General features: G+C 37.1%; 1 protein-coding gene across 15 annotated transcripts; it reads right to left on the reverse strand.

Moving 5' to 3' along the window:
* Positions 1-306: 306 nt before the first annotated feature.
* Positions 307-27,227, reverse strand: mapta (microtubule-associated protein tau a). Of its 15 annotated transcripts, XM_043253630.1 has the most exons (17): positions 19,451-19,582; positions 18,592-18,798; positions 14,562-14,624; positions 14,069-14,137; positions 13,301-13,321; positions 10,223-10,257; positions 9,966-10,094; positions 8,872-8,947; positions 8,492-8,751; positions 8,171-8,263; positions 7,359-7,451; positions 6,989-7,081; positions 6,210-6,302; positions 4,530-4,611; positions 4,286-4,392; positions 3,677-3,821; positions 2,702-2,841 (listed from the first exon to the last, which is right to left on the reverse strand). In XM_043253630.1, exons 1-17 carry the CDS (start codon positions 19,485-19,487, stop codon positions 2,837-2,839), a joined length of 1,608 nt encoding a protein of 535 aa, XP_043109565.1. In that variant the 5' UTR covers positions 19,488-19,582; the 3' UTR covers positions 2,702-2,836. The 15 variants fall into 15 exon arrangements, with proteins under 15 accessions (XP_043109566.1, XP_043109564.1, XP_043109567.1 ...); XM_043253631.1 differs by lacking the exons at positions 3,677-3,821; positions 19,451-19,582 and adding an exon at positions 27,093-27,227 and having other exon boundaries at positions 307-2,841; XM_043253629.1 differs by lacking the exon at positions 3,677-3,821 and having other exon boundaries at positions 307-2,841.
* Positions 27,228-27,987: the final 760 nt, after the last annotated feature.

The raw sequence follows: 27,987 nt of genomic DNA on the forward strand, positions 1-27,987 counted from the left end.
GGAGTTTTCGAGAGCTATATGATACCTTTTCAAAAGTCAGAATGAATTGTTTTTGATATACAAACCCTTAATGATACATAAAACTATAATACATGAAATTACGCATCTTTGCAAAATTAAATAGCTCATGTTTGTATCTTAATTTGGACAAAAACAGGTCTATGAAGTTCTATAAATGGCTGTTTGGTTATCAACATTCTTCAAAATATCTTTTATATTGAACAAGAAAAAGTCGATGACAAAATTTTCTCTTTTTTTTGATGAATTATCCTTTAAAGTCACGAAAAAAACAAAAGCATCAGGCCATTTGCTTAATATCCTTTATTTCCAAATTCACATGTACATCAACAAGAATCATTGTAAACCAGTTATTAATAAAACACACGAACAATATTGACAACCACAGTTCCCAAGCTAAAATTTACAACTGCAAAAATGGTGTATGGAGTCGATGTCAACAGGATGGCAAAACTGCACCCAGAACCACGTCGAAGGTGTGCTATAGAGTGAGACATTTAAACCAAAGGACCGACTGACTTACTTTCCCTCTTCCTGTCCCTTCCCCTCTCATGACAACATCAAAACCGTAACAAACAGCTTATCCCACATCCAAGCTCTCCCCACCTTCCCAAAAACACCCCGGTCAGAAAACGTTCAGAAACGTGTTGCCAATTCATGTAAAAACTCAGCATGCAGATTAAAATGTTGCAGGCATGGTTTCTGAACTTCTCTGCTTATTTAATTTTTTTTTTTTTTTTTTTGAAGTCTCTTCAAGTCCCTATATAAACGTACAGTCATAAACATACAATAAACATACATTAAATATCTAATGGTAGTTACACGGCTCCATCTCCAACACAAAGAAACGGGGGTCGCCATCCGAGTAGTGCTCTTTTCCACTACTTTCTACATAGATTCCTAATAAGCACATCAGCGATTATGGGATATACGCAAGTAGGCGTGTAAGAGGCAACGCAGTTATCACAGGCTGCTTACATGAAATGCATGCAAGGAGCAGAGATCATGTGGAGTGGTTCGAAGCTCATTAAACATTCTGCGATAGTGCAGTGCAGGGGAGAGAATTTGAGCCACAAGATTGGCTGAGGTCGTTACATCGTCGTTCAGTAAAAACAGAAGACCTTGACGTAAAATTTTACAGCTATAAAGTGGAAGCGGATGATGTGTGACGGATCCAAGTTGAACTGCATGCTTGTGCTCGAGTGACGCTTTCTGTGAAGAATACAATACTTGATATAGTTAACGTCGCCAGAAGATTTATAATACAGTGCGTGCCTGAAAAAGAACAGTTTGGCAATTCATCTCATAAATCATTTCTCAGCTAGAGAAATGAGAGGAACTGTTGGCAGTATTATGGAGGAAGTGTACAGGTGCATAGGTTGTTTTTCCACAAGATATTTCAAACAACGTTCAGATTTCTCACATGCAACCTGTTATTAATAAAACAATAACACTTTACGATAATGTTAGTCAATGCATTTTGAATCAAACAAAAATAGTCATTTTTTACAGCAATTTTTAATCCAGGTCAACTTCTTTCGTATTGTACGATGTTAGTAAATAAATGCATACGTATATGTAGAAATGGACTTTAATTGATATTAATAAGTGCCGTAAAAGTATAGTTCGTAGTTCTTTCAATGATACCTAACATGAACCTCATAGTAAAATGTTACCAAACCATCCCGATTTAAAACACGTGGCTACAATTTTATGTTCATGTAAAAAAAAAAAAAAAAAAAAAAGATGTTCTGTTAGTTGCCAAGTTAGAGAACGAGTAAATTAAAAAAAGGAGGCATTTTCAATGAAGCACTGACATTATTCAAATCAATAATTTAAGACTGCCAGTAGGCACACAAAAAAAGTGTTTTCATTTTATAAACATCCCGCAGAATAATACCGTGAGGGATGTTTTCGTATGAAGCACTCAGAATCTCATGGTCATTTTAGACGTGAAGTATAATCTCTGATCGACAGCACATACGAGAGATTGAAAAGAACTAAACAGCTTTCTACGCAAAGCTGTAATGCACCTGTTTCTCTTCTCATAAGCCTCGCAAATCATTTCAAACGTAAACTGTGGGGCTTTAAGTTTCTTTCTTTCTCAGAGTCAAGATACGTTGCTCTAATTTTCATTTTAAGCACTGCTAAGCGACTTATTCATAATCTCGATCTAATTTTAGCCTGATTTAAAAATGAGAACAATCCTCTCTGAAAGTAAAAATGGGTTCTGCATGAACTGGCCTAAATCCAGTAGTAACCAAAAAATGGCATGCATAAGGAAATATATAACGGTCAACAAAAGCCATACAGATACGTTAACGTAATTTTGTGCTACTTAATATAGTCAAGGGTGGGCTTTGGAGGAAATTCCCAATTGTTAAAAATGGACGATGCCTTAAAGCGAAGGAAATTTATACATAGTTCATAGTTCAAACAGCTTCATTGGCCTATAACAAGTCTAAAGTATTACAAAATCGAACAGTGACTGCCAAAATTTACTTGGCGTTGTTTTCTGGGCCACAAAATGACTTTCAGAGAGAGGTTAGAATACCATCAGGTATGCGGAAGAGAATGGGAGGGGACGGGGGTTTGGGGGCATGGTTTGGTGGCGGTATGGTCCAATCACAAGCCCTGCTTGGCCAGCGATGCAGACACCTGGTCAGCGAGGGTGGAAAGCTGCGGCGGGTCTGCCATGTTGATGCTGCCAGAAGAGGAGACGGTGCTCAGGCCGTGTGGCGACTCCTCTAGAGACACGATTTCTGCGCCATGGTCGGTTCGCGCTTTGGCCTGCTCACGGAACAGCAGCTTGTGCGACTCAATCTGCGAAAAGGAAATTGCAAATGAAACCTCTGAGCTGAAATTGAGAGCATCTAGTGTTGGTTTACGTTAGCTCAGAGCAGGCCTGAGATTCTTGGGTGGAGATTAAAACCTTATTCTTGACTGAAAATCTAATGTAATGGTGCTATTTACATAAACTATTTCTTGGGGGCATTAGAGTTTCTGATACTGAATAATTCTAGATGAGTAAATTTGATTTAAGAGCCAGAATATTTGTTGAGTACCTTCAAAATGCTGAATAATATTATGCTTAAATGATCAATGAATAAAAAAAAAAAATCAGCAAACAATAAAAAGTGGTAAGATGGCATTTAAAGTGATAAAATAGTAGAGGAAAAAATTTTAAGAAAATAATAAATGAAGTTGATATTTCTTATTTTTGTCAGTTGCTCTCCAGTAGATGGCACTGAAGATGCATTGCACAATATACTTGTGCAAGTGCAACTATTACAAGCAATGTGCAATTTATTTGTATTTCATTTATATGAAATATTTTGTATTAGTTTATCTGCCAATGTACACATTGATTTATGAAGAAATTTCTTATTTTCAAATGAATTTATCCTTTGTCATTTTCAGTTGTCATTTATTGTATTTCATATAACTAGTTTTTTTAAGGCAAGACTTCATAAAATCTAAACATAACATCTTGTAATATAAAACAAATGTACTGTGATTAATCAGCTGGGTTTTGTATGGTGATATTTATTAGTTAAAACAATAGTTTTACCCGATTCACCTGTAGCGTCTCCAAAATATATGACTGTAAAGTGCTAGATAGTTTGATGTGGATATCTCCCTCTCTTGAAATACTTACTGGAGTCCTCAATCTTTATCTGGGGGTTGCTGAGGAGGATGGGCTCTGGGGACATACTGGCAGATGAGAGGGTGGGGGTATCAGAGGGGTCTGGGGTCAGGAAGCCCTCGTCTTGGGGTGTATCTGCCCCCTTCCCCTTCTCTTTCTAGAAACGTACCCCAGGGTGGCCAATGGGTGGTGAAATGAACACCATGGTCAACCAAAACAAAAGGAAACACAAAATGATATGGGTTCAACGAAAGTAAAATGATGGCAACACAAAACTAAATAAATGAAAATTAAAATTAAAGATGATGTATGCAATGCTTATATATTTTTTTAAATCTTATTTTAATATGCAGAGACATTTCTAAGCACTCTGAAAATCTCAGAAACCAAACAATGGACGATGAGATGATATTTCAAAGAAGTTAAATTAGTTCAGGGGATTTATTTAAACCCAATCTTCTAAAAAACCAAATGATTCAAACATGGAGTGCACCAGAGACAGATTTACATAGGCATGGTTGTAAAATGATAAGGATTTATGAATGTTCTTATTTAACTTTAGGGTGGAGAGTGAATAATTGGGAGTATCATATGCCATCAGTGGAGGACATGTCGTCTTACCCTCCTGCTGCCTCCTCCAGGTACGTGTTTAATGTTGTCCATAGATCCGACCTTTGACTGAGCCTTGAATTCAAGCTTCTCAGACCTGATCTCAATGTTTCCTCCACCTTGAAAAGGCAGGTGAAATTCCTCATGATTTTACTAAATTAATTGCATGATTATTTACATGCATTCATAACGCTAATTCATCAAGGCCAAGGTTTGAGCTGTGGTTGCATTTAGTATCCCAAGGTGCATAATTTACCTGGTTTGTGGCGAATGTTGTCTTTCGATCCACACTTGGATTGCACATTGCTCAGATCAATCTTTTTGTGGAGGATCTGGACCTTTTCAGAACAAAAAAAACAAGTGTTTTTATTATTCTTCCAGGCAATTATGTAAGGTTCTGTTTAAGAACACTTTTACATGGAGAAAAACACTAACACTTTAGTTTAGGGACAAATTCTCTGTATTAAATAGTAGTTTATTAGAATATAAACTGATATCAGTACTAATAAACTATATGTATATTCTGCATGGCCATATATTATAACACGTAATTCTACCCCAAACCTAAATCTAAGGTTAGTTAAACTTCATTAGGCAAAAGTCATGGCTAATAGTATGAAAATTGTCCCCCAAATTTAAGTGTTATCAAGGAAACTTGAGTATATTGCACACAGTTGCAAAACTTCAACTAGTCAATAAACCTTTGAGACCGCTGAACACAAAACACCCTCTTGGTGGTTTAGTCATCTCTGAGAATATAATTTTTAAGACTAATTTGCATTAACAGAGATAATTTAACCCCAAACAATGATGAACCACAACCCCCTTATTATTTTAGATAGTCATTGGTCTAATAAAGTAGTTTGTTCTTCAGTGTAAACCACAGATTGAGGAGACAACATGAGAACGGTACAATTGTGTACCATTCTTGCTCCCAAATATAGACGCGATGACCTCATAGCCACAGCTGTTGGTTTTTTTTTTCTGTATAAAAAGGCCTCAGTGTCTTCAGGGTGAGGTCAGCTCTCAGCTCTAGCCAACTGCTCACCACAAAGCAGTACTCGGCTGACCAGAGAGTTACAACAAGACCCCTCTGTGCAAAAGAGATCATGTCCTTCAACAGCAGATGAGAGCAACTCATCTTGAGTGCATAAGGATCTCTATGGATCACTAGCTGGTACTTTTAATGAGTGTACTGACTTTTCTTAATGACAGGCCGGTTGGCATTAAGGGTTTGGTCTGCTCATCAGTTTTTTTTAAGGATACAGGCTTTCCTGAAAGTCAAAATCAGTCTTATAATTATATAGAAAATTGAAGTATGGGAGCTTTCTTTTTTGAGTTCAGTGTAATAGCTCTGAATGTCAATGCCACAAAATAGCATGCGTGTTCTTCCGATTAAACGCTTGACTCAATAAATTAATTTTACAATTTTATAAGGTTTTGTGAAAGAAAATATGTAAAGCCAATGAAAATGCAGATTGAGGTGAACAATTAATAAACCACCACAAAACACAGAATCTACGAGATTTAGAGGGTGAGTGACCGAGTCCTAGCTAAGAAACCAGTATTTACCGTGCATTACTGAATACTCATTTGCCATATGTGTACATTCAGAATAAGTGATTTCATTTAGGTAAATGTAACCTTAAAAAAAGCTAATGTTTTAATAAATAACATTGCTAAACGTAATCTTAGCCAACACTCAAAATCAAACATTCATCTTTCATGTTGTACATTATTTTGTTGTGATGCCAAAATTTACTTTTAGAATTGAAAAGCACTGATTTTATATTTTATGCATTTAAACGAAAGTGATTGATAGGTTATTGGCCAAATTGACTAAGCTACAATTGCTTTATTAGTGCATTCCTACTATTAAAGTCTCTTTAGTATGATTTTTGGTTAAACACCAACAAACGGGCCCCTGTTTACTCACTTTTCCACCTCCGGGTACATGTTTCATATTATCTTTGGAACCACACCTAGACTGCACGCTACTTAAGTCCAACTTCTGATCGAGAATTTGAACCTGAAAGAGTGAACAGTTTGGGCAAGAGAAAGAGTTATCTGTATTTTTTTAACTCAGGACCAGAGGAGAAAGCCAGAGGAAAGGCGTAGGAAAAGTTTTTTGGACCGTGAAAGTGCAGGTGTTTGGGACTTAGAGAGGGTAGATGGAACTGGGTGTCCAAATTGTTAACCCCTAGGTTTCCACAAATGGTCATAACTTCAGGAAGAACCAAAACTGAAGGTGTTGTGTTCAACCCATAGTTACTCACATTGCCACCTCCCGGTACATATTGAACATTTTATTTGGAGCCACATTTTGACTGGACATTACTAAAGTCCAACTTCTGATCCAGTATTTTTACCTGGAAAATCAAGTTGGGAAGAGCAGTAGTTACCTTTCCAATTATCTTAGAGACAGAAAGAACTGCCAGTGAGAAAGAGCCATGAGTATGAAAGATACAGCGCAAACATCAATTCACTAAAATAGCTCTGTTGTCTCCCACTCACTCTTGAATTAGGTTTCAATGTTTCAATAACTGAATTATAAAGACCCTCTTTTACAGTTCAAAATGTGAGAAGTTGGTGTGTAACAGACAGAACTACTACATTGAATGAGAGTGTTCACTTTTTTACAAGGTTTCCACAAATGGTCATAACTCCAGGAAGAACCAAGACAGAGGGTGTTGAGTTCATCCCATAGTTACTCACATTGCCACCTCCCGGTACATGTTTCAAATTGCCTTTGGAGCCACACTTTGACTGGACATTAGTGAAGTCCACCTTCTGATCGAGAATTGTTACCTGAAAGAGTGCAGAGATCAAGGAAAAGAAGAGTTACCTTTCTTGGGTGAAACCAAAACCTTCTGATAGAACCTATGTATTTTTACTAATAGCATCTGACGTCATATAGTAATTTTAACTTCATGAGGAGCATCTGAGGAACATCTCAAGTCAGTAAGGGATGGCTGGGAGTTTGATTAGTCTTGATTTCCATCTATTAGTAGTAAGGAATGAAAGAATAATGGTAAATTTAGGAGTGAACCGGGTCTGGATGATGTTTTACCCCAATGTAACTTACATTGCCACCTCCAGGTGTGTGATTGATATTGTCTTTGGAGCCACACTTAGAAGGGACGGTACTAACGTCCAACTTCTGATCAAAAATTTGTACCTGTTTAAAGCAAACGTTCGGAAGTTTTCAATGAGCAAAAATGCCAAAATGGTTCCCTGATTCTCATGAAGCATAAAGACATGTGACCCCGGAGAACAAAACCAGTCATAAGTAGCACGGGTATGTTTGTAGCAATAGCCAAAAATACATTTAATGGGTCAGAATTATCCATTTTTCTTTTATGCCAAAAATCATTAAAATATTAAGTAAAGATATATTAATTTCATGTTCCATGAAAATATTTTGTAAATTTCCTATTGTAAATATATCAAAACCTAATTTCTGATTAGTTTTATGCATTGCTAAGTACATTGGGACAACTTTAAAGGTGATTTTCCAAATATTTAGATTTTTTTGCACCCTCAAATTTCTGATATTCAAATACTCATTTCTTAGCCAAATATTATCCTATCCTAACAGACCATACATCAGTGGAAAGCTTATTTATTCAGCTCAATGTATAAATCTCAATTTTGAAAAACTGACCCCCATGACTGGTTTTGTGCTCAAGGGTCACATATTATAAAGTGCTTTCCCAAAATAGTCTTAGAACGGCATACATTTTAGGTTGTTTGCACAACTGGATAGTTACCATTCTTGGGAAACGTAAGCATTACAATACCTAGCGATAATTGGCAATTGTCGCTGTACAGTATAATCTTTAGCTAATATTACAGATTACTGATAATTTTGAGAGACAGTTTGGTGATAATACTTACATTTCCACCTCCTGGCACATGCCTGAGGTTGGCTTTGGAGCCACACTTGGACTGAACATTACTGAAATCCACCTTCTGGTCAAGAATTTGTATCTGTAAAAGCAAGAACACAGGAAGAGTTATCTTAAAAAGCGAATTTTAGTGAATTAATGTAAGCTGAAATTACTTGCACAGCCAATCTGATTACACTTCCAAACTTAAGTTGCTGCCATTTAAGTGTTTAGGTTTTTTCTTTTATATCCACATACTTTCACATATAGATTTTAACTAACTTGTAACTTGAAACAGTTCATTTAAGTGAATCAACTCAAGATGAATTACCCGGCCACCTCCAGGCTGGTGCTTTAAGTTGTCAGTGGAGCCGACTTTGGATCGTATGTTCTTCAGGTCAGGGAGGGGGGTAGCGGCTGACAGTGATGTGGGTGAGCGGTTCTTCGGAGATTTAGGGGTCGAGCGAATCACTGCGACCTTCTTGATTTCATTTCCTGTGCTTGGAGGCTTGCCACCCGCAGCCTTACTGGCAGGGGATTTGGGAGTCCCGGGGCTGCTGTGCCCGCTGGTCTCCGGGGTCTTAGGAGAGTCTGGGAAACCCAGTATAGGGTTATGTACATAGTAATAATCTCATCATGAAATCTTCCATTCTTCAAAAATATATACAAGATTCGTTCCTAAAAACTCCTTTCTGAAAGAAACCCAATTACCTTTTCCATTTTTGGCAGCCGCAGTCATGGCAGGAATCTTTGTACCGGCAGCATGAGGTCTACTGCTACTAGGAGCCTAGAGAAACACAGAAATATAGAGAGAAAGCAACAGAAATACATTAATAATTATATTTAATATCATGTCAAATAATAGAGGTAAGCGAAAAACTGCTAATATTGTTTTTAAATGTGAAAAATCACATTTGTTTACTTTTCAAATCTACTTTACAGCTAGATTTGATTGTTATACCCTTGACAAGGATTTGTAATAAAAACACTACTAATATTTTTAACTAAATAATATACAGTGAATACAATATACAGTAAATACAGTGAATTAAATATTTTAAGATTCATTGTAAAAGAAAAATGTATATCCACTTTTAGACACATTATCCCCTACATGACCAACAATATTTAGTTAGTGTAAATTCAGTTTACCAGGAAGGAAACTTAAAAGAGCATTAAATAAGTTAAAGGAAAGAGATTAATATCACTTGTGACAATACAATTCCAATCAAGCTGTAATTTTCCTAAACTATATGAAAGCTGTAAAAAATGTAACAAATATGCTATATTAGAATTAACAAGACAAAGAAGTTTTTTTATCACAAAAATGTTTCCAGAACATATACAAGGTGTGTTAAAAATGACATTGTTAGCATTTCATAATGACAATTTTCTAGCAATACATGTATTACTGGACAGAAGCACTCATATTTTAAGAAGCATTCATTAAAAAATGTTCAAAATGTATTATTGGCCTAACAGCAATAACATACAATTTGCTGAAAGCGCATTCAATAATTATCAACCCATCCACTGGAAGCATGATAACAGAGCTTCAGCTGAAGTTATGCACTACAACCATTAAAAAATTATGCTATTTTCAGCCGTCAGTGTTGATGCTGTATCCTAAATCAAAATGAACATCAAAGATGTGTGAATGATTGGTACGTTAGTTAGAGGAGAGAAAAACGTTTCTGTTAATCACACCAGACAGTACACAGACTGCCAGTAAAACAGGCGCAAAGTTCAAGTGCTCTCCACAGAAGCTACAGGACACGAGGTCTGACACCAGCAGCTCTACTCACTCTTGGTCTGGATTCTTTGGGGCCAGAACTGGTGGAAGACACTGAGGGAGATCTACTAGAGGAGGTCTTTTTCGGGATGGAGGAAGTTGTTTTATGGGAGGAGGGTCTGACTTTACTATTTTTAGGGGTCTTTATATAAGAGCAAAACAGTAGATGAAAATTCCATGGAGTACAAATAGCGACAGAAAGCAAAATAAAAAGGCAGAAAATACTATAATGAAAGTGAAAGATTATGCCAAACAGCTATTAGCACTCACCCTCTTTTCAGCATCACCATTGGTCTTGGACTGAGCTGTGAAGGACCAAAAAATGCACCAATATGAATACAATCAGTATGTTGGAAATAGCATGTGAATAAATGTGTTGTTAAATCTAGTGGGATGCCTAACCATTACTAAATCAATACTAAATCTCACAAGGGACTAATCTATAGTATTAGAGACTCAAGTTATTTCAATCTATTGTGGTTTGGTGTTGCTAATAAGGCGACACAAATACATAATACTACAATTACTATTTTTAGAAATACTTTGAAGTCCTGATTAAAATTATATTCATTTATAATCAATATTTCTTTCACCTGGCCTACCATCTGCCTTATTCATGAAGGATATAAATAACATTACTTTAGAATTAGAAAGCCTAAATGAGATCTACAGTAATACATATATGCTTCCTTAAAATTCTTCCACAGTACACTCTTAAAAATAAAGGTTCTTTCATTGAGAACCCTGATAATGCATGGAATCTCTCCGTTCCATAAAATGTTCTTAATATTTAAAAATATTCTCCACTGGAAGAAAAAGTAAACAAAAAATATTTCTTCTATGCTATCGCAGCGGACAAACCCCCTTTTGGAAAGTTTATTTTTAAGAGTGCAGACCCGGAACATTTGCCAAACCAAATACAGTTTGCTACATTTATTCCTGATCCTTTCGCTCACTTTCTTGAATTATGATCAACTGGATCGTATGTAATTCTATTGTTTTAAGAAACATTTCAAAAATGTTAAGCTGTAAATGAAAGTGAGGGGATCTGTTAAAGCAGCACTTTACCAGGTGGTGTTATGAACACATGCAAGTAACACATTCATGCACACAGACATGCCAAACTGAACTCATTGAAACACGGCCAGCAAACATGGATTTCATCAATTGGCGCAAAACAGGCTGCAAGGCCGCCGAAGGGAACAAAAGAATGACAGAGTGAGGCTGAGTGCCCAAAAAAGGACAACGTGTAGCAAACAATTGCAGGACAACAGATCGTTCTCCTCAGCACGCCGTTCAATTTGGAGGATGTTCGTTATAGACAGAAAGTGGTGCATAGCTAAGCGGCTCTGTAAAACATAGGTGGAGGCAAACCAAGGAAGAGACACTGCACTGGGATTCTGTGAGCTTATCTGCACAGACCTTTGAACTGAGCCACGGGCACCAGGGATTTTCTTGCTGGGGAGACGTGGACACCTTTTGGAGAGCCAATTGTGCTTGTAGGGGGAGGAATGGCTTCTGTCTTGCTGGCGTCTTCACCGGTAGCGATAACGTTGCGATCAACCCCTGATAACGTAGCATCGGCTTTCTCCTGCACTTCTCCCATTGCTTCCATGTGTTCATGAGGTACGGTTTTGGGAAAGCTATGTTCTTTTGTTTCAAAAGGCACATATTGAGCGAGCGTCGCGTGAGCCCTACTGGCCCACGCTGGAAGGGTTTCGTCTTCAACATGGCCCTCGTTGCCATAAAAAGACAGCTCTTCCTCTTCCTGGAGGGTCTCGCTGTATGGAGCCCTTGCTTCTACAATCCTCTCCCCGACCGATGTCAGGTCTTCCAGGGCAGCGCTGCGGACCAGGAAAGTCGCAGGTGGCTCACTCTCCAGAGACAGGCTCCTGGTGCGGTCTGGACTGACGGCTGTCCGCCGATGATGGACCGGCCGTCCAGACCAGCTGCTTCTGAGGAGGTCTTCGTCCTGCTCTAGTGTTCTCTGGAGGTCTACACGGCTCCAGTCCGAGTGTTGATCATAATCATCTGAGGAAAACCCTGTTGCTAAAGCTGGAAACAAAGCCGCTTTTGCCTGTCACTAATGCATGTCCCATTCAGCGTGGACAGAGAGTGATCAGAAGATTTACAGAAAGCAAAGACAACATCTATATCACTCTTCTCAAGGAAGCTGTCACATGATAAGAAGGGAACAAAAACACTCGTGGTGACAACCGTAAAGGAAAGACAACGGTCATAACAAACGTAACAAACTGGTTTGCTGGCCTTTGCTAACATACAAAACAAACTGCTGTGATGAAACCGGACTTCACACTGAACACAGAAATATGAGCTGATAGGTACAATTGAAGAGCAAACGTGTTTTCTTTTTTAAATCAGCATATTGATTTTCTGCCACAAACCTTGAGAAAGAGAAGTACACTTTAGCATACTTAACTTTGTTTAGTATTTATTATGGAAATTATATCTGTTAAAAGAATATACTTGTAATGTTTATTTTATGTTATTTACAATGAAATAAAAATGTTATTAATAGTTTAAATTTATATATTAAATGCAAAAGCTCTTCTTGACCCACTAAATTATATATTATTTCATAATTACTTCTCCTGTCTTTGAAATATGGTTACTGATGGTACATATGTCATCTATTTTGTTTGCAATTGCTGCAAGTGCTCATCCTCCAGGTGCTCAGATTTTTACAGAAAGAATCTTAAGATTTTATCTTTCTTTTATAAATATGATAAAACTAAAGACTTTGGAGATATGAAGGATGCAGTACTACTCTATAGGTACTCAAGATTAACGTGAGAAACTCTGTGTTATGCCCCCTTGTATCATGAATACAGAAGTACAGGTTTTTAAGAATATACTTAAGATTTGAAGCACACTACAAGTGCACTTCTTTTTCACAAGGATAACAATTAACAAACAAACACGCCTCCCTTTTGCCTTTGGTTGGTTAAAACAGAGACAGTTCCACCCCAAACTTCCACCAGGGGTTGAACTTTTTACTTTCTTGCTGTGTTTATTTAGTAAACAGTTCCAGTGTTTGCACAACCAATGAATGGTGGACAAATGATTAGAGTCTGCTCTTTGAAAGCACCTAGTTGCTCCTGATTATTAAAATAAAATGGACATACAGTATCTCTGTGAATTCACAAAACCAAATAACCAGTACAAGATACAAATCAGTGAGGTGGAATACTACCAGACAAACTGTTAAATAAAAAAAAAATTAAATTAAATCTACAAGGTCATAATTCATGTAGCATAATGGCTATTCTACAAAGCATGACACTAATATGGTAGTTGTGAAATATATAAATAAAATCATTACTTTACCTGCAGACGCTGTTCCTCCAGCTTATTGTTTATCAGGATATGTAGCAAACAGAGAGAAAAACATAAATAACAAAATTAGAGAATCACATAGCATATTATATGGCAATTTCAGCCACAGAGATGGACTATAAACACTATAACCTAGCGTGAAATTGCACCACCAATATACTACACTTCATTTTGAAATCACAAAAGCAACAAATACTTGCAATTAAAGCATTGTGACCTGTGAGAGAAAGAGCTTTGGCTGAGATCCTATTTGGCGCAAAGCATTAATTCCAGACTTGGCATAACTTCACACCTACACTGGCAAAGGCAGCTGAGGTCTCCGTGACTAATCACATGGGAACTAAGTCTGCTCTGGAGTCTCCCTCCAGTTTATTTTGATTTAAAAGTCTGAAACCTGTCAGCATGCCTCAGCAGTGATGTCAAAATCAAATTGCGTGCTTGCAGATATACATATTACCTTACACTTTACAAATCGCCCCATTGTAAGTGTAAAATAAAAAGGATCTGAACAAGAAATGGCTGAAACAACTGCATCCAAGATATGCGGTCTTATTACCAGTAGGTCTACTTCAAACAGCAGCAAATGCGTCCTGCAGGCTTTAAATATGCAACGAATCAGAACAAAAAAACGCTGTAGAAAATGAGAAACATTAGGATGTAAGGCACAAAGGCATCCATATAAATGAAAGCACAAAAGGACAGTCAAGCAAAGCATGTCAGTGAAAAGAGGCAGCAGTCGATGGAGCAGAAGATCCGTACCAATCACCGTTTCCCCTATAGACTGCCACTGATCTTCTTTCTCTTCCCGTCTTGAATCTTGGGGGCTCTCTATAAAACAGTCATTTGAAGACTTGACACACCAAGCTAGTAAAGGCCCAGGATTACTTGTAAAAATTGAAGCAAGCTGCTGTTATGGGCAAAAAGTAAGACAAAAGTGAAAGGTTTAGCAGTTCAGCTCCTGTGAGACATTAGGCAGGATCCAAAGTGCTCTGCTGAAAGCAAAGAGCTGGATGGTAAACTCACAAAAGTAAAAAAAAATAAAAAATAGAGAAAAGCACATATGCAAACAGCCAAAAATGATGGTCTTCAGACTCTTCATTTATCAAGGTATAGTAAGTAAAAGGCATTCCAATACATAAATAGAAATAAATGCTTAAAAAAAACCTTGGTTAACTTTTTGCTTAGTAAAAGAGGGAAAGAGAAGTCAAAATGCATTTCAAAGCATCTTTATTATAAGTGCAGCAATGCATACCACATTGCTTCTCCTCGGGAGCATTACTGTGCTCATCATCCACCTGTTCTTCTGAAAACCCCTCTGTGAGAGAGAATGGTGGTTAAAAAACACACAGGGCACAACTAATGTGGAGTTATCAGTTGTTAGGGACAATAAGTATTCATAGACATGATTCAAATCTGTTTTTCCATTTGACATTGTACTTGTCTTAATTGGTTAAGACAGTTTACGCAGATAACAAGACATTAATTGTTTTATTTCCTAAAACAGTAACAAAAAAGAAAATGATTAGTTTTATTTCATTCAAAATTTAATGTAATTTAGTTTTAGTTTGTGTACTTTCTTTTTTTTCACAGTATTGTAATCTCTATGTATTTCCCTGCAACTGGGTCTCTGAACTTGGCAGGGGGAAAAAATGATGAATTCAGTTGTTTTAAGGACAGTTGTTGTAGCTAATTTTATTGTCAAATAAAACATAAGGGGATAAACTAAGGCCATCTGAATGCACTGACATAATAGCAACAATATGCAGTGCTGGAAAGTAACTGATTAATATCCAAAAGAAATGTAGCTTTTTTTTTAGCTTTTGTTCAGCATCTTGCTCATGAACGTTGAGTCATTTAGCGTTTTAGCCCTTAAAACCTGCCAAAAATGCTGCCAAAAAGAGAATCTAAAGCATTCCTACTCACTTGGACTGATGGAAAAAAATGGCTCAGCAAAACAATTTCTGATTACTTAAATGAGTTATCTGTATTTTGGTTTGGACGTGTGTATGGTGTCTTGCAGGAAGGCAGCTAATGTTTGATACTTTGATTCTAGAGCCACTACTAGCTTCACTATCTCTAACATACTCACTTTCTGCTGTGCCATTGCAGTATCTGCCATTTATTGGAGGCAGATGCTCTGAGCAGTGTTTCCTCCTTGTGTGTGGCATTACGGGAAGAGCAAAAGGGGAGAAAGTGTGCACTAGCGAAGGCTGTAAACTAGGGAAATATAAGCCACGCACTAAAGAATGCAGGGGGTCACGGAGGAAAAAGAGAGAGTGTTATGGTCCCATTTATGGCATGTGAATGCATACAACACAACGGAAGACTCTGTGGCAAGCTGGCACCTTTACAAAAGACTGTCAGTCAATACCACCACTGTGTTTGTCCCTGCCTTCCATACAAATACTTGGGAGTTCAGCGATTGGCTGAGGTTTTAAATAAGTGACTACATTTAGAAAACGCCTGATTTTCCCAGGACTATATTGCAACATTGTTAATTTAAAGAAACAGTTCACCCATGAAAAATATTGTCTAAAACGTACCTATCCTCGGGTCACATGAGTTTATTCCTGAGAATGAGAGTCCATACAGCTGATAAAAACATCATAATAATCCACAAGTAATCCACTCCGGTCCATCAGTTAACATCTTGAGAAGTAAAAAGCTGCATGTTTGTAAAAAACAAATCCAGCATTAATGCATTTTTACAGCAGTTTCTACAGAAATACCAATAATCAATAATAACGCTTCCTCCAGTGACCAAGTCCTTCCCTTGTCGTCTTCTCAAAATCTACCCACACACTGTATTTGTTTAGAGCTGTTTTGGGTTGTAAACGATGCTTGATCTTTATATATTTCTCTCCTGATTTTTTTCACTGGAGAAAGTATTATTATGGATAGAGTGGTGTGGATTTTTATGATGTTTTTATCAGCTGTTCCGATGGCACCCATTCACCGCAGATGATCTGTTGGTGAGCAAGTGATGTAATGCTAAATTTCCCCAAATCTATTCTTATGAAGGAGCTAGGCCTGAAGGTTAGTATAGCGATTTTTCTTTTTTGCGTAGCAACTATTGCTTTAAGAAACAAATTTAGTTTTGATTACACTATATGCTAGAACTGACTGAAGCAATCACAGTAAAGAATGCCAGATGACTCATTTTTCACTACTGAACATTTTCGTTATTATTACTGAATAAGACAACTATTTATACTTTTGGTGGATCAGTGAATGAGAGGGAACTCAAACTCGTTCCTTTGTACGATGTCGCCTTACATTCTCCCAACTGAGAACCAATTTCATTACTGTGTGCTTTTCATAAGCCAAAAAAACCCCCACAAACCCTCACACACATGCCGAAGAAAGCAGGGTGTGTGATGCCGTTGAATTAGTACCAGAGAGCGTCCTGAGAGGAGGGTGACCCACATGCCTGGATTACAGCGAGACGCAGCTGCAAAGCCAGGATTGAGGGCCCAGTCAAGCATAACCTTGTGGTTTATGTAAAGGAATTAAAACACAGGGCTGTATTAAAAAGCTGCTGCCGCATTTATCACTAAAATATGCATAGACCATACACCCTGCAATGTCTTTGATAATTTAATACGTTTAATTTGCTTGTGACGAAAGGAAACACACATTAGCAGTCATGCTAATTGATGCTCAGAAGGATAACACATCTGCATGTATGCCGTATCGCGGTAAATTCATGTGCTAATGACGTTATTAACATAATCTCATTATTTAGTAGGCACATGTGCAAATCCTTCTCTGGTGTATTATACAGAAGAGCTTTGTCTCATAATATTGTCAACTGTCAGGCCAGATACATTTGATATATCTGTCATAACATTGCCCTTGTAATATTTAATAGTGTGCTCTACATGCAAATAGATATTATTTGAATATTTCATCTTTACTCACTGTAAAAAAAAAAAAAAAAAAAAAAAAAAACGTTGTTACCCACTGCTTAAAAATGAAAATATTTTAAAAACTAAAATATTTTAGCTGTCACTTAAATTAACATTAAAGTAAATAAAAATGTTAGGTTGATTCAACTTAAAAAAATGGGCAGTGGGGTAACAAGTTATTTCAAGTTTTTTATTATTTTTTTTTTTTACAGTGTTGGCTGTGGATCTTTTATACACTGAGAGCAAATATTTTGTCTCAAAGACACTTTAATAATGCAATAGTTATGTTTCAACCTGGTCTCATGGCAGTTCATACATATTTAACAAGGTGGCTAATTTGTAAGAATTCATATGATTTGTGAAAAAAATCCTACATATTTTACGAGGTGGTAAATTCGTACGAACCCTGCCCCTAAACTTAACCTTCACAGAAATCACACAAGAAAGGTTATGTGAATTTATATGAATTAACCACCTCAACCAAGAAACTACAATGTACAACTACTGTAGCATAAATTGCAACAATTTTGTACATTTTTCCAACAAATTTAAGTATAATTGGTAGACCTGAAACCAGCTGATCTTATCTATTTGAATGTAAATAAACAGCTAATATATCAGAAAAAAAATGTAAACGAAAGCACTACTTTTCATAATGTTAACCACAAAAATATCAATATAACATAAACTTGTTTAAATGTCAAATATTCACCACACATCAGCATTACACAACAACAGGTCTTTCCATTCACTAAAAAAACCCCACATAAAATACTAATTCAACATTTATTCTTCTTATTGAGTTAGTAGTGAAAACTACAACTCTACTGCCTAAAAAGGTCACCAAAAAGTAGACATAAATACTCTTTTTTTAAATGGGCAGTTTAACCAAAAATGTACATTTTGTCATCATTTACTCACCCTTACATTATTCCAAACCTGAGTTTCTTTCTAATGTAAAACATAACAGACTTGTATCAAACTGACTTCTGTAGTAGAAATACTATGGAAGTCAATGGGAACCACCAATTGTTTGATTACCAGCACTCTTCAAAATACCTTCAATTATGTTCGACTTAAAGAAACTCATACAGGTTTTAAAAATGACATAAGGGTGAGTAAATTATGACAAAATTTTAATTTCTGGGTGAACTTATCCCTTTAAGTTGTGGCAGAAGGTCAGCTGAACGTGTATATCACATTCCATACCAGTATGTCCTTCGAAGACAATTAAACTTGTCATGATACACACACCCTGTTCACACTGAAGAGCTTGTTTAATAGTTCTGACTAATCAGTTAATCAGTATGTGTGTGTATTTATTTTGAATGGCTGTGACACAACCGACCTGTTTTCCCACAGAAGCAAGCTCACCTTTCATTGGACAGTCGCCTGGTCTCACGAGCCCCACCGCAATTCCATTCTCCTTATGGAACTGGTTGCCATGGTGATGATCGTTGATGGTCATTCCAGAAAGGGAGGTTGCCATGGTATCGCCAGAGTTGTAGTGAGCTGTGTGGCTATTGGGCGAGGAGCTCAATAAATCGTGCTGCTGGTCCATAGCAAGTCCAAATGAGGGTACTGAAGGGGGAGGGGTGGACAGAGGGTAAAGGTAGAAGAGAAAAGAGCAAGAAGGGAATCAAAAGAAAGTAGGAAGGGGAAATAAAAGCAACGAGTTAGTGAATGCACAAGTGAAAAGCAGATCAAAATGATTATTTTGTTCTGATTCCTTGTTCCGAAATGATGGTGCCCCAATACAACAAACATACAACATAACGAAACTGTCAAAGCACAGTGGAAACGAGCCGAAACAATGGAACAAAATTAGCTAAATGCGACAAAATTAGCACAATGGAAACAAGTTGCAACAAAATTAAATTAGCACAACACAAAGCAACAAGCTGTAACACAATAGAAACAAACTACAACACACTGTCGCAACACCCCAGAAACAAGACGCAACACAACATAAACTAGTCGCAACACGATGGAAACAAGCTAAAAAAAAAGATGGAAACAAGTCACAACAGAAACTATTCACAACACAGTGAAAATCAAGCCACAACGCAATTAAATTAGCACAACAAAACTAGTTCTATTTTTTTTTGTGTTGTGTACTACTAGGCCACCACTCAAAAGGGCTTTTCAGTACTGACGGAAGAAAAAAGGTATTGTCATGAACAAAATTCTGGTTAAAAATCCGCAATCCATCAGAAATGAATGTCAAACCAACCATATGACTCCGGTGAGTCAACAGTAGAGGTGTCCATCAACTATTCGAAGGACAAGCACGGGTTGAATCAATATCCAATCGGCAGGATCTGTCTCTTCACGCAGGGCCGTCACAAGCTCAATGTAAACAGAGCCAGAGTGCCGGTGTGAACCTGGATATTTATACTGTCAAACATGCCAGTCTAGCTTAAGGTTACTGCCATGCGGCCTAAAATAGTGCAGTCAAGTCAACGTGTCCCTATGCACCTCCAGCAAGCCTTCTGTAGTTACTTTATTAAACCATTGTATCGCAAAACATAACAGTGCAGTAACAAAACTGGTATGTTCTTATTTCCTAAAATTCACACCTTACATGACGACAGAATGTAATTAACTATCTAATTGTCAAATTACAGAAAACACCCATTTTTCCACAGACCTCATTTGTTCTTTCTACACGGGACACTCCCGCTTTAGAGCTATGAGGTGTTAGAAATCCAAATATGCGTTCATGACTACATAATCATTTTGTAATACTATAATCACTAATACTGAAAATCCATCCCATTAGTGATACTTGTTATTAGGATATTTAGTTAACTACCCAGCCCAAAGCAGATTATGCATGTTGGATATTTCACAGCCATCCTGATGCGCTATTCATCCTACATACAAAACACACACTCATTACACAGCACCCAGCCCTCCAGACTTCCTGACAGCTCATTCTGACGTGTGTGCTTGTAGCATTAAGAAACTGTGTGTGTGTTTCTTTCTAGTGAAATGGGAATGTAATGACTTTTCAACGAACAGTAAAAATTATAATATTTAGAAAAATTATTACAAATATATTATATTCAATTAATTATATTTTTATAAATATAATACTTTTTATATCAAATAATTTATTTTAACATACTTTAAAATATTATTTCTGTAACGCAAAGCTGAATTAATCAGACATTACTATAGTCTTCAATGTCATATGATCCTTCAGAAATCATTTTAATAAGCTGATTTATTATTCATTTTAGGAAACAGTTGTGCTGCTTAATATGGTTTTAAAAACATTTTTTTTTCAAGATTTTTTGATTAATATAAAGTTTAAAAAGAACTGCATTTATCTTTAACAATGTACAAAAAAAAATGTGAGGGTAAGTAAATAAAAAAAAAGGTAAATAAATGATGACACAACTTTCATTTTTGGGTGAACTGTCTATCCATTTCAATTTTTAATGAGCTATGTACAGTCGTAGAAAGTTTCATGCATTATTCAGTTTCATCATCTGAGGTTTCAGAAGTGTCAGCCATTGATGGCAAACACTGATTAGAGTAATGAGCAGCATATTATAGTAGATCTACATGATTTAGAGAAAGAATAAGTAAGCCTAAGGCTGCCATAAAGCATTACCAGCATCTTCACTAATACTATAGTGTGACTATACCAAACACAGCTGTTGTATTTATTGAATACTTTCCCAGTTTTTCTCTTTCATCTTCTTATGGGTTTCCCAGCTCTGCTTTACTAAACCCCACAGCCAAAAGAAAACAAGAAAAAACCCTTGTCTGGATTCTCCAGGTCATTGCATTGGGCAGTGGGAAAAATCTCACCTGTTTTATGAGTATCTGGAACAAGCACAAGGATTCAGGATCTTTGCTCTCTCACCTTTGCTCAAAGCTTTGTGTACACTGGCAATGTGATGACTGCTCAACATTTGTCGCTGTTTGCCTAATATACACATCTTCAAATAGAGCAAATCAACTCTACAGTATAACAATGACACAGTGGGATCCAAAAGACGTATTTTATATTATTATCATCCCACCTGCAGTGAAAGGTTGAACTGACATTACTTACATTTCAGATCATTTTAGTAGCTAGCATTACACCAACAAATCATGATTTTTTAAGAAAGGTCCAAACAACATCTCATTCTTTAATGGAAACTAATGGAACATCTGACCATCGTCACATTGATCATGAGTACAAATTTGATCATTTGATTAGTGACCTAATGCCAATTTGTTTATCCTTTATGCCATAACTTTCCAAATATAAATTACATTTTTGAATCCCTGACATTTGGACCAGACTGTCTGTCCAAAGACCTTTTACAAGTGTCCTGAGTGTACCTAGTACTATAAGACCACATGCCTCCAAGGGCAGTTGAAGAGCACCATCTAACCAGGCACTAACATCTGTTGTCTTTTGTGTGGCGGTGCCTTATTCAGAGTGTTAAAACATAAAAAACGTGCACAGTTGGCTCTCTCTCTCTGTGTGTGTGTTGAAGAAACAAGAATGAAGAACTTGGCACTGCTCATGGCTCTTCAGCAAACCCATATAAACAGGACGATTTAGAGGGTGTGTGCAGTTAGAGAAAGCACAAGATCAACACAGATGTTTGCACAGCACCTGCCATACTATGCAAAGACATATTCACCACAAAGTACACATATGAAGCCATCCGATGTATCAGGAACTGAACGCAGGAATTCATACAAATCTCTTTTTGCAAAGCAGAGATGAAGGTTAAGATGTATAGTTGTCTGGACACAAGAACAGATCGCAGTTGTCTTTTCTTCTTGCTTTTGAGTTGCTAATGGACAACACGTGGTGTTTTTCATTTTAAAATGTGATGTGGAATACTTATTCAATTTATTGAATAACTGTGCAGTTTACACTTTATAAACAAAACGTAATGCATTACAAGACACTAAACAATTCAAACCAAGTATAGTTGTCACATGACATCATTAAATTGCATGTAAACGGTGTAAAATTAAAGGAATAGTTCATCCAAAAAATACAAATTCTGTCATTAATTACAAACCATTGAACAGAGACATTTGTTCATCATGTTCTCTATCAATCCCAAAATTTCATGAGAAATCTCAAACCTTTCTGATTTTCTGACAAAACATTTTTACATTTTTTTGTCAGAAAATTATTAAGAAAAAACTTGAACAATGACTTCTCTTCCATGTTGAATAAAGTTATTTATACTCATGAGAGAGGGATAGCTGGGGGACACATAGGTGTCTGTGCTTAACCTAAGGGGGTCATGGGGATCCTAAATAAAGGGAACTAGGCTTTAGTAGAAAAGATTTAGTGAAGTGTTTTCAGGTCATTGTCCTTTTGTGGAAAAGTACAGCTGGTAAAAGGTTGTAAATTTGGGTGAGACTAAGATATAAAAGTGGAGGGCTTCCCTTCCTCTTGGTTGCACTCTGCAGCAAAGTGTGGTTTCTGTATGACTGTCTGACCTTCTTTGCAAAGAAAAAAAAACTTTAAAGGCCATTTATTGATTTTTGCTTTCAAAAATTATTCTCATAGCTTTATAAAACTGCAATTGAACCACTGATGTCACATGGACTATTTTAACAATGTCCTTACTACCTTTCAGTGCCTTAAACGTATCAATTGCATTGCTGTCTGTCCAGAGTCAGAAAGCTCTAGATTTCATTAAAAATATCTTAATTTGTGTTCTGAAGTAGAAGTAAGGTCTTACGACTTTTTTACGACATGATGGAAATAAAAGCTATCATTTTGTTATCTATTGACTTGTTATTTGATTCAGTTTTGTGTAAAACTTAGCATTTAGGTCTCAGGACATTGCACTGTGGTACTCTGTTATACTGCATACTGTGCAAAATAGTAGTATGTTAATAAAGCATTCTTAATATAGTCCTGGTATCACATAACATCAATAATATGTCTTTTTAATTATTTTAATAACGCTTAGCTTCTTTCCCCGACGCATGAATAATCAGCATGACACGACACTCTGGATCATCTCAACAGACTGGTTTGAACTTCAGCTTTAAACTAGACTGTATGCTACTAATAGATGTAGATGAATGCTTCCTTGTAAACATACACTTCCCCTTTCACTGAATGCTGTGAAAGTGATAGTTCAAACAGACGTGGGATCATTTGATTCTTCTCAAGGAGCGTCAAGACGTCTCGTGAAACAAAGCTCCCACTGTTACTCTGACAGGATGTCAACAAACTTCTGGAATTTCTAAGCTGTTCTTGTCAGCATGTGTGGTGCTCGTCGTATGTTGAACATTTTCAACTGTGCTTCTAATGCCAATAAATCTAGTAAACGTAAAAATTTTGTCTTGTTACTGCAAAGATATACACATATGACAGTATGCTGAGACAAGTGTGTTTGTGTCACTGGATATTACTGTATATGGCACCTTCATATTACATCACATTTTTTAAAAACTGGTTTGGATTATTGTTAGTCAGATCAGCCTAAAAATGCAACTAAACCTTCTTCATCTATTCATTATTTTCTGCAATTGTTACGGGATGCACTGAGGTCCAGTAAACAGACACCCTGGTGTGTGTGCGTTTGTGTGTGTACAGTATATACCAACTCAACAGGTTTTGCTTATTTGTTATGCAACCAGACAAATCTCTAATCGGCAGATCTGACCATGTCAAAAACTACTTGGTTGGATTTAGCGATAAATCCACGGATGGCACCAGGAAAAGTCTGAATGTATCTCCTTAGGGTTTATTTGCTTGTTTATGTGGCACCGAATGGAAAACGCCGCTCTCCACTGGCACGCACCGGGCTTGTGCTTTAGAATAGCTGAATGTCTGCGATGCTCTCATCACGGTTGACTACCCTTGTATCCCTGACCTAAATTTGTTCTGCATCGCTATGAAGCACAGCTACTCCTCTCTAGTGCTCTCTCTCTATCCCAAGCTCCTTTTGGGCAGGGCCAGTCATGTTCGAATTCAAACACAGTCCCATAACGGAGTCACAAAATGCCTTTTCAATATGAAATGCGCTAGATCGTCATTGCATAAGATCGTAGCAATCTATGTAGAGCCCGATATTGGATTAGATGTATATCTGATGCCACAAAATGCATTCCGAGTGCTGTGATGACATAAGCAACTTCGGTCTCTCAGTAGCGTGTGAAATAATTCGTATGATGAGTCACTCCCTTGTGAACTGTGTGTAGAACGATTCCACTGTACTGTGCTGGAAAGACAAATATTCATTTCAGAAAATGATGTACTCTGTGACACTGCTTTCTTGCTGCTTTCTTTAAAGCAAAAAGAGGACAAACCGAATACTGAATTCTATTCATATTTCAATTCATCTTTATACTTATGATTATATAATTCGGCGTTATAAAATGTTCCGATCTTCTATTTCAGTCTCGAACTTTCGTAGAGCACTTTACATATGCTTCATTTCATGGCATTCCAGAACAGTCATGCTTTAGTTCTCGGGGCAAAGGACCATGTGGATGCATGTAGACATGGAATTCTGGAATTCTGTTCATCACGCTTCTGTCAGAGTGGTAATGGCCTAAGTCTCTACAGCTGCAAATTCACCTCGAATTACACAAAGCGCTAACTCTGTGGCAGAAATCCCAATCGCACCCTCTCATGCCAGTCAGTGTGAGGAGACCCCTCTGTCAGTGCCATGCCAATTAAACACTTGAGAGACTTCATATGGCATTATGTCAGAGATTTAATGCTCTTTGTAAGCCTGCCCGTATCATTAAACCACAACAATTTGCTCAGATGTTTTTGTGCAGCTTAGTGAACATTAAAAATAATAAGAGTGCACGGCTAATATTTATAGTGACGTTTTGTTTTGCAACAGATGTGTTTACACAAATAGCACAAACAGCAATCACTGTGATGCAATGAGTTACGAAATAACCTAGTTATTATTTTTTATTCCTTCTTCAGAGCAAAAATAATATTTGTATCTAATTATACAAGTACATTTTTTTTTATTAAGTATTTTAATAAATATTAAGTTTTATTCTTTTAGATTCCACAACGATGCAATTATGCTGATTTCAGTGTGGACTATTTATAAAGAAAATCCAAAGAAAGTGCATGGCAGTCAAAGTTTTTTATTCATTGAATTTCAGTTGATTATTTCCTCGGATCATTAAACAATCTAAATAGCAAAATAGATTTCAGTTTATTTTTGACCATTCCTTTAATGCATTCTCTTATTGGAGTCAAGTCACCTTTATTTATATAGTGCTTTTATACAGGTATTGCGTCAAAGCACTTAACAGTATCAAATAGGAGAGTAGTGTCAGTAATGCGTAATGACAAGATTAAACGCTTTTCAGTTAAAGGCATCTCATTATTTAACTCAGAGACATCATTGTCCGGCTTGTTGACTGGTAAGAACTACCAAGTAACCTTGCCTCTACATATTTAACTAAAACTAATTGCAAATATATAATATGCTTTTGTATATATATGTGTGTGTGTGTGTGAGAGAGAGAGAGAGTGTGTGTGTGTGTGTGTGTGTGTGTGTGTGTGTGTGTGTGTGTGTGTGTGTGTGTGTGTGTGTATGTGTGTGTGTGTGTATGTGTGTGTGTGTGTGTGTTTGTGTTGCCTCTGGATACACCCTACAGGGTTCTTTGAAGGGTCTTGTCAGAGGGCATGTCTGGTCCTTTGCAGTTAACTATAATCAAGAATCGGTAACCTCAATACAGCATCATAGCATTTTAAACCACCAGACAGCAATCGGCCACAAGCAACGGCGACAATCGATACAAAGAAAATTCAACTGTAATTAATGAAAAAAGGCGAGGCGACCCAATAACAGAACAAGAGAGGCGCGTGCAGCCAATACAAAAAAATCCTCAACTCAACCCCCATTTTAAATCGGATTACAGTCCACAGGGATGCAATGTAACACCGTGATAATATACTGTAGGATCCGCTACCAAAACGACGCGCGGTGAACATATGCAGAATAACCCTGGTCGCTGAATGAAATTATGCATCCCCATGATTAGACAACTGTAGCCTAGTGTCGTTGAAGAAAGGCGTTGCATGCCGTTATTTGATCGGCACTCGGTCAAGCGGAACCGCGATCTGTAATAAAAACGAGTCGTCTGACGATTCAGACACAGAGCGTGGTTTCAGACGCTGAGACACAGTGATGGCTGAATGCAGACACAGACGACATGAAGAGCTCGAATCATGGCCGCATCTCTGTTCTTTAGAGACGGAGGGAGGAGGCGCGTTCCAACAAAGCATCCTTCAACCCAAATCGATTTGCAATGAGCTTGAACTCGCAGACAAATTCGGATTTTAAAGAAGAAACGCTCACTTAAATTCATTACTAAACGCACAAGGAAATAATCGCATTGTTTCGAATTCTTTATGGCACTGCAGACGGTGCAGCAGGGGTATTTAGCTGGTATTAAAACGACACGCTGAACGCGACAGTGCGTTAAAATGGTTTTAAAAATACAGGAATAACGCTTTGCACGAATATGGGGTTAATCTTGTAAACGACCGCGACAGTATATAGGCATTTGGTGAAAAGTCCCATAAATACCGTTACATCTACACGTTGTACAGTTCGAATAATATTGTTACCTCGCGTGTTTTTCTTAACAGACCGGGTATTTTCCCCGCTAACATGCGAGTCGATATTCGAGCATATTCTATATTCAGAGCATTAGTTAATTAATACGTAAGCAGGCCCGATTTAACAACATGACATGACCGACGCCGATTTAAAATTGCTACGGGGGCACGCGCGTTTCACGTTTAATACAAATCACCTTCGAATACAGAGCACGGAAACCTGCGAGATACGCTAATAAATCGCATTTAAACGTCCCGTACGGCAGCTTTGACAGGTTTCGCTTACCTGTGCGCGGGTCGCTGTTATTGTCTCTCCAGCTGCAGTCGCTCGCTGAGCGCACGCCGAGATCCGCCGTTTCTATAGCGGCCTGCTCGAGAGAGGCGGCGCTAGAGAGCCAGCACGCTGAGGCTCTTTTGCCTGAGAGGAAAAAACCCGCTTTTTGAGTATTATCTCACGAGTCGCCGCGTTCGATGAAACATGCTAAAAACGTCTGTTCGAGGAAAGCTCGAAAAAGTAGGCGTTTAAAAGTATACGTACGCTATGCGTAGTTTGTTGACTACTGCTTGGTTGCGAACAAGCCACCTCCATTTCTACACTTTAAACTGCATTATAAAGCAAAACATCAAACAAAAGGGTTAATTACAGAACACTTACATTTTTCTGTCCCTGTCCTTTGCATAATTATTACCGTTGAAACACATTAGGTTTTTTTTAAAATATATTTTAAAATAATAATAATAATAATAATACTAATGTGAACAATTAGACCTAATTGAGGCAATAATATGAGGCAGTATTTGTTTTTAATTAATTATAAAGAATTTGAAGTACCAAAAAACTGCTTGTCACAGCTATGTACAGAGGGAATGTTTTATTTAGAAGTCAAAAACATAAAAAAAATACAATAATGTATTCATTACGATCACATGTATGATGTAAATGGTATAATATAACTAAATGCTGAATAAATATTATAAAATAAGCTATATAATGAAAACACCGTTACCTGAAATTGTTCCACTTGTGTTACTGTTTAATAAAAAACCTGGTAATTTAAAATAAAAATCACACTGATGCCACTTGACTTCCTCCTTCCTGTTTTCTGAAGATCTATGATCTGTACAGTTTTTTTTCTTTCACATTAAATAAATAAAACAATCTTCTTATTTCTTGCTTTTTC

This window comes from Puntigrus tetrazona, chromosome 12 (genome assembly GCF_018831695.1).
Source record: "Puntigrus tetrazona isolate hp1 chromosome 12, ASM1883169v1, whole genome shotgun sequence".
In the NCBI taxonomy this organism is placed as follows: domain Eukaryota; kingdom Metazoa; phylum Chordata; class Actinopteri; order Cypriniformes; family Cyprinidae; genus Puntigrus; species Puntigrus tetrazona.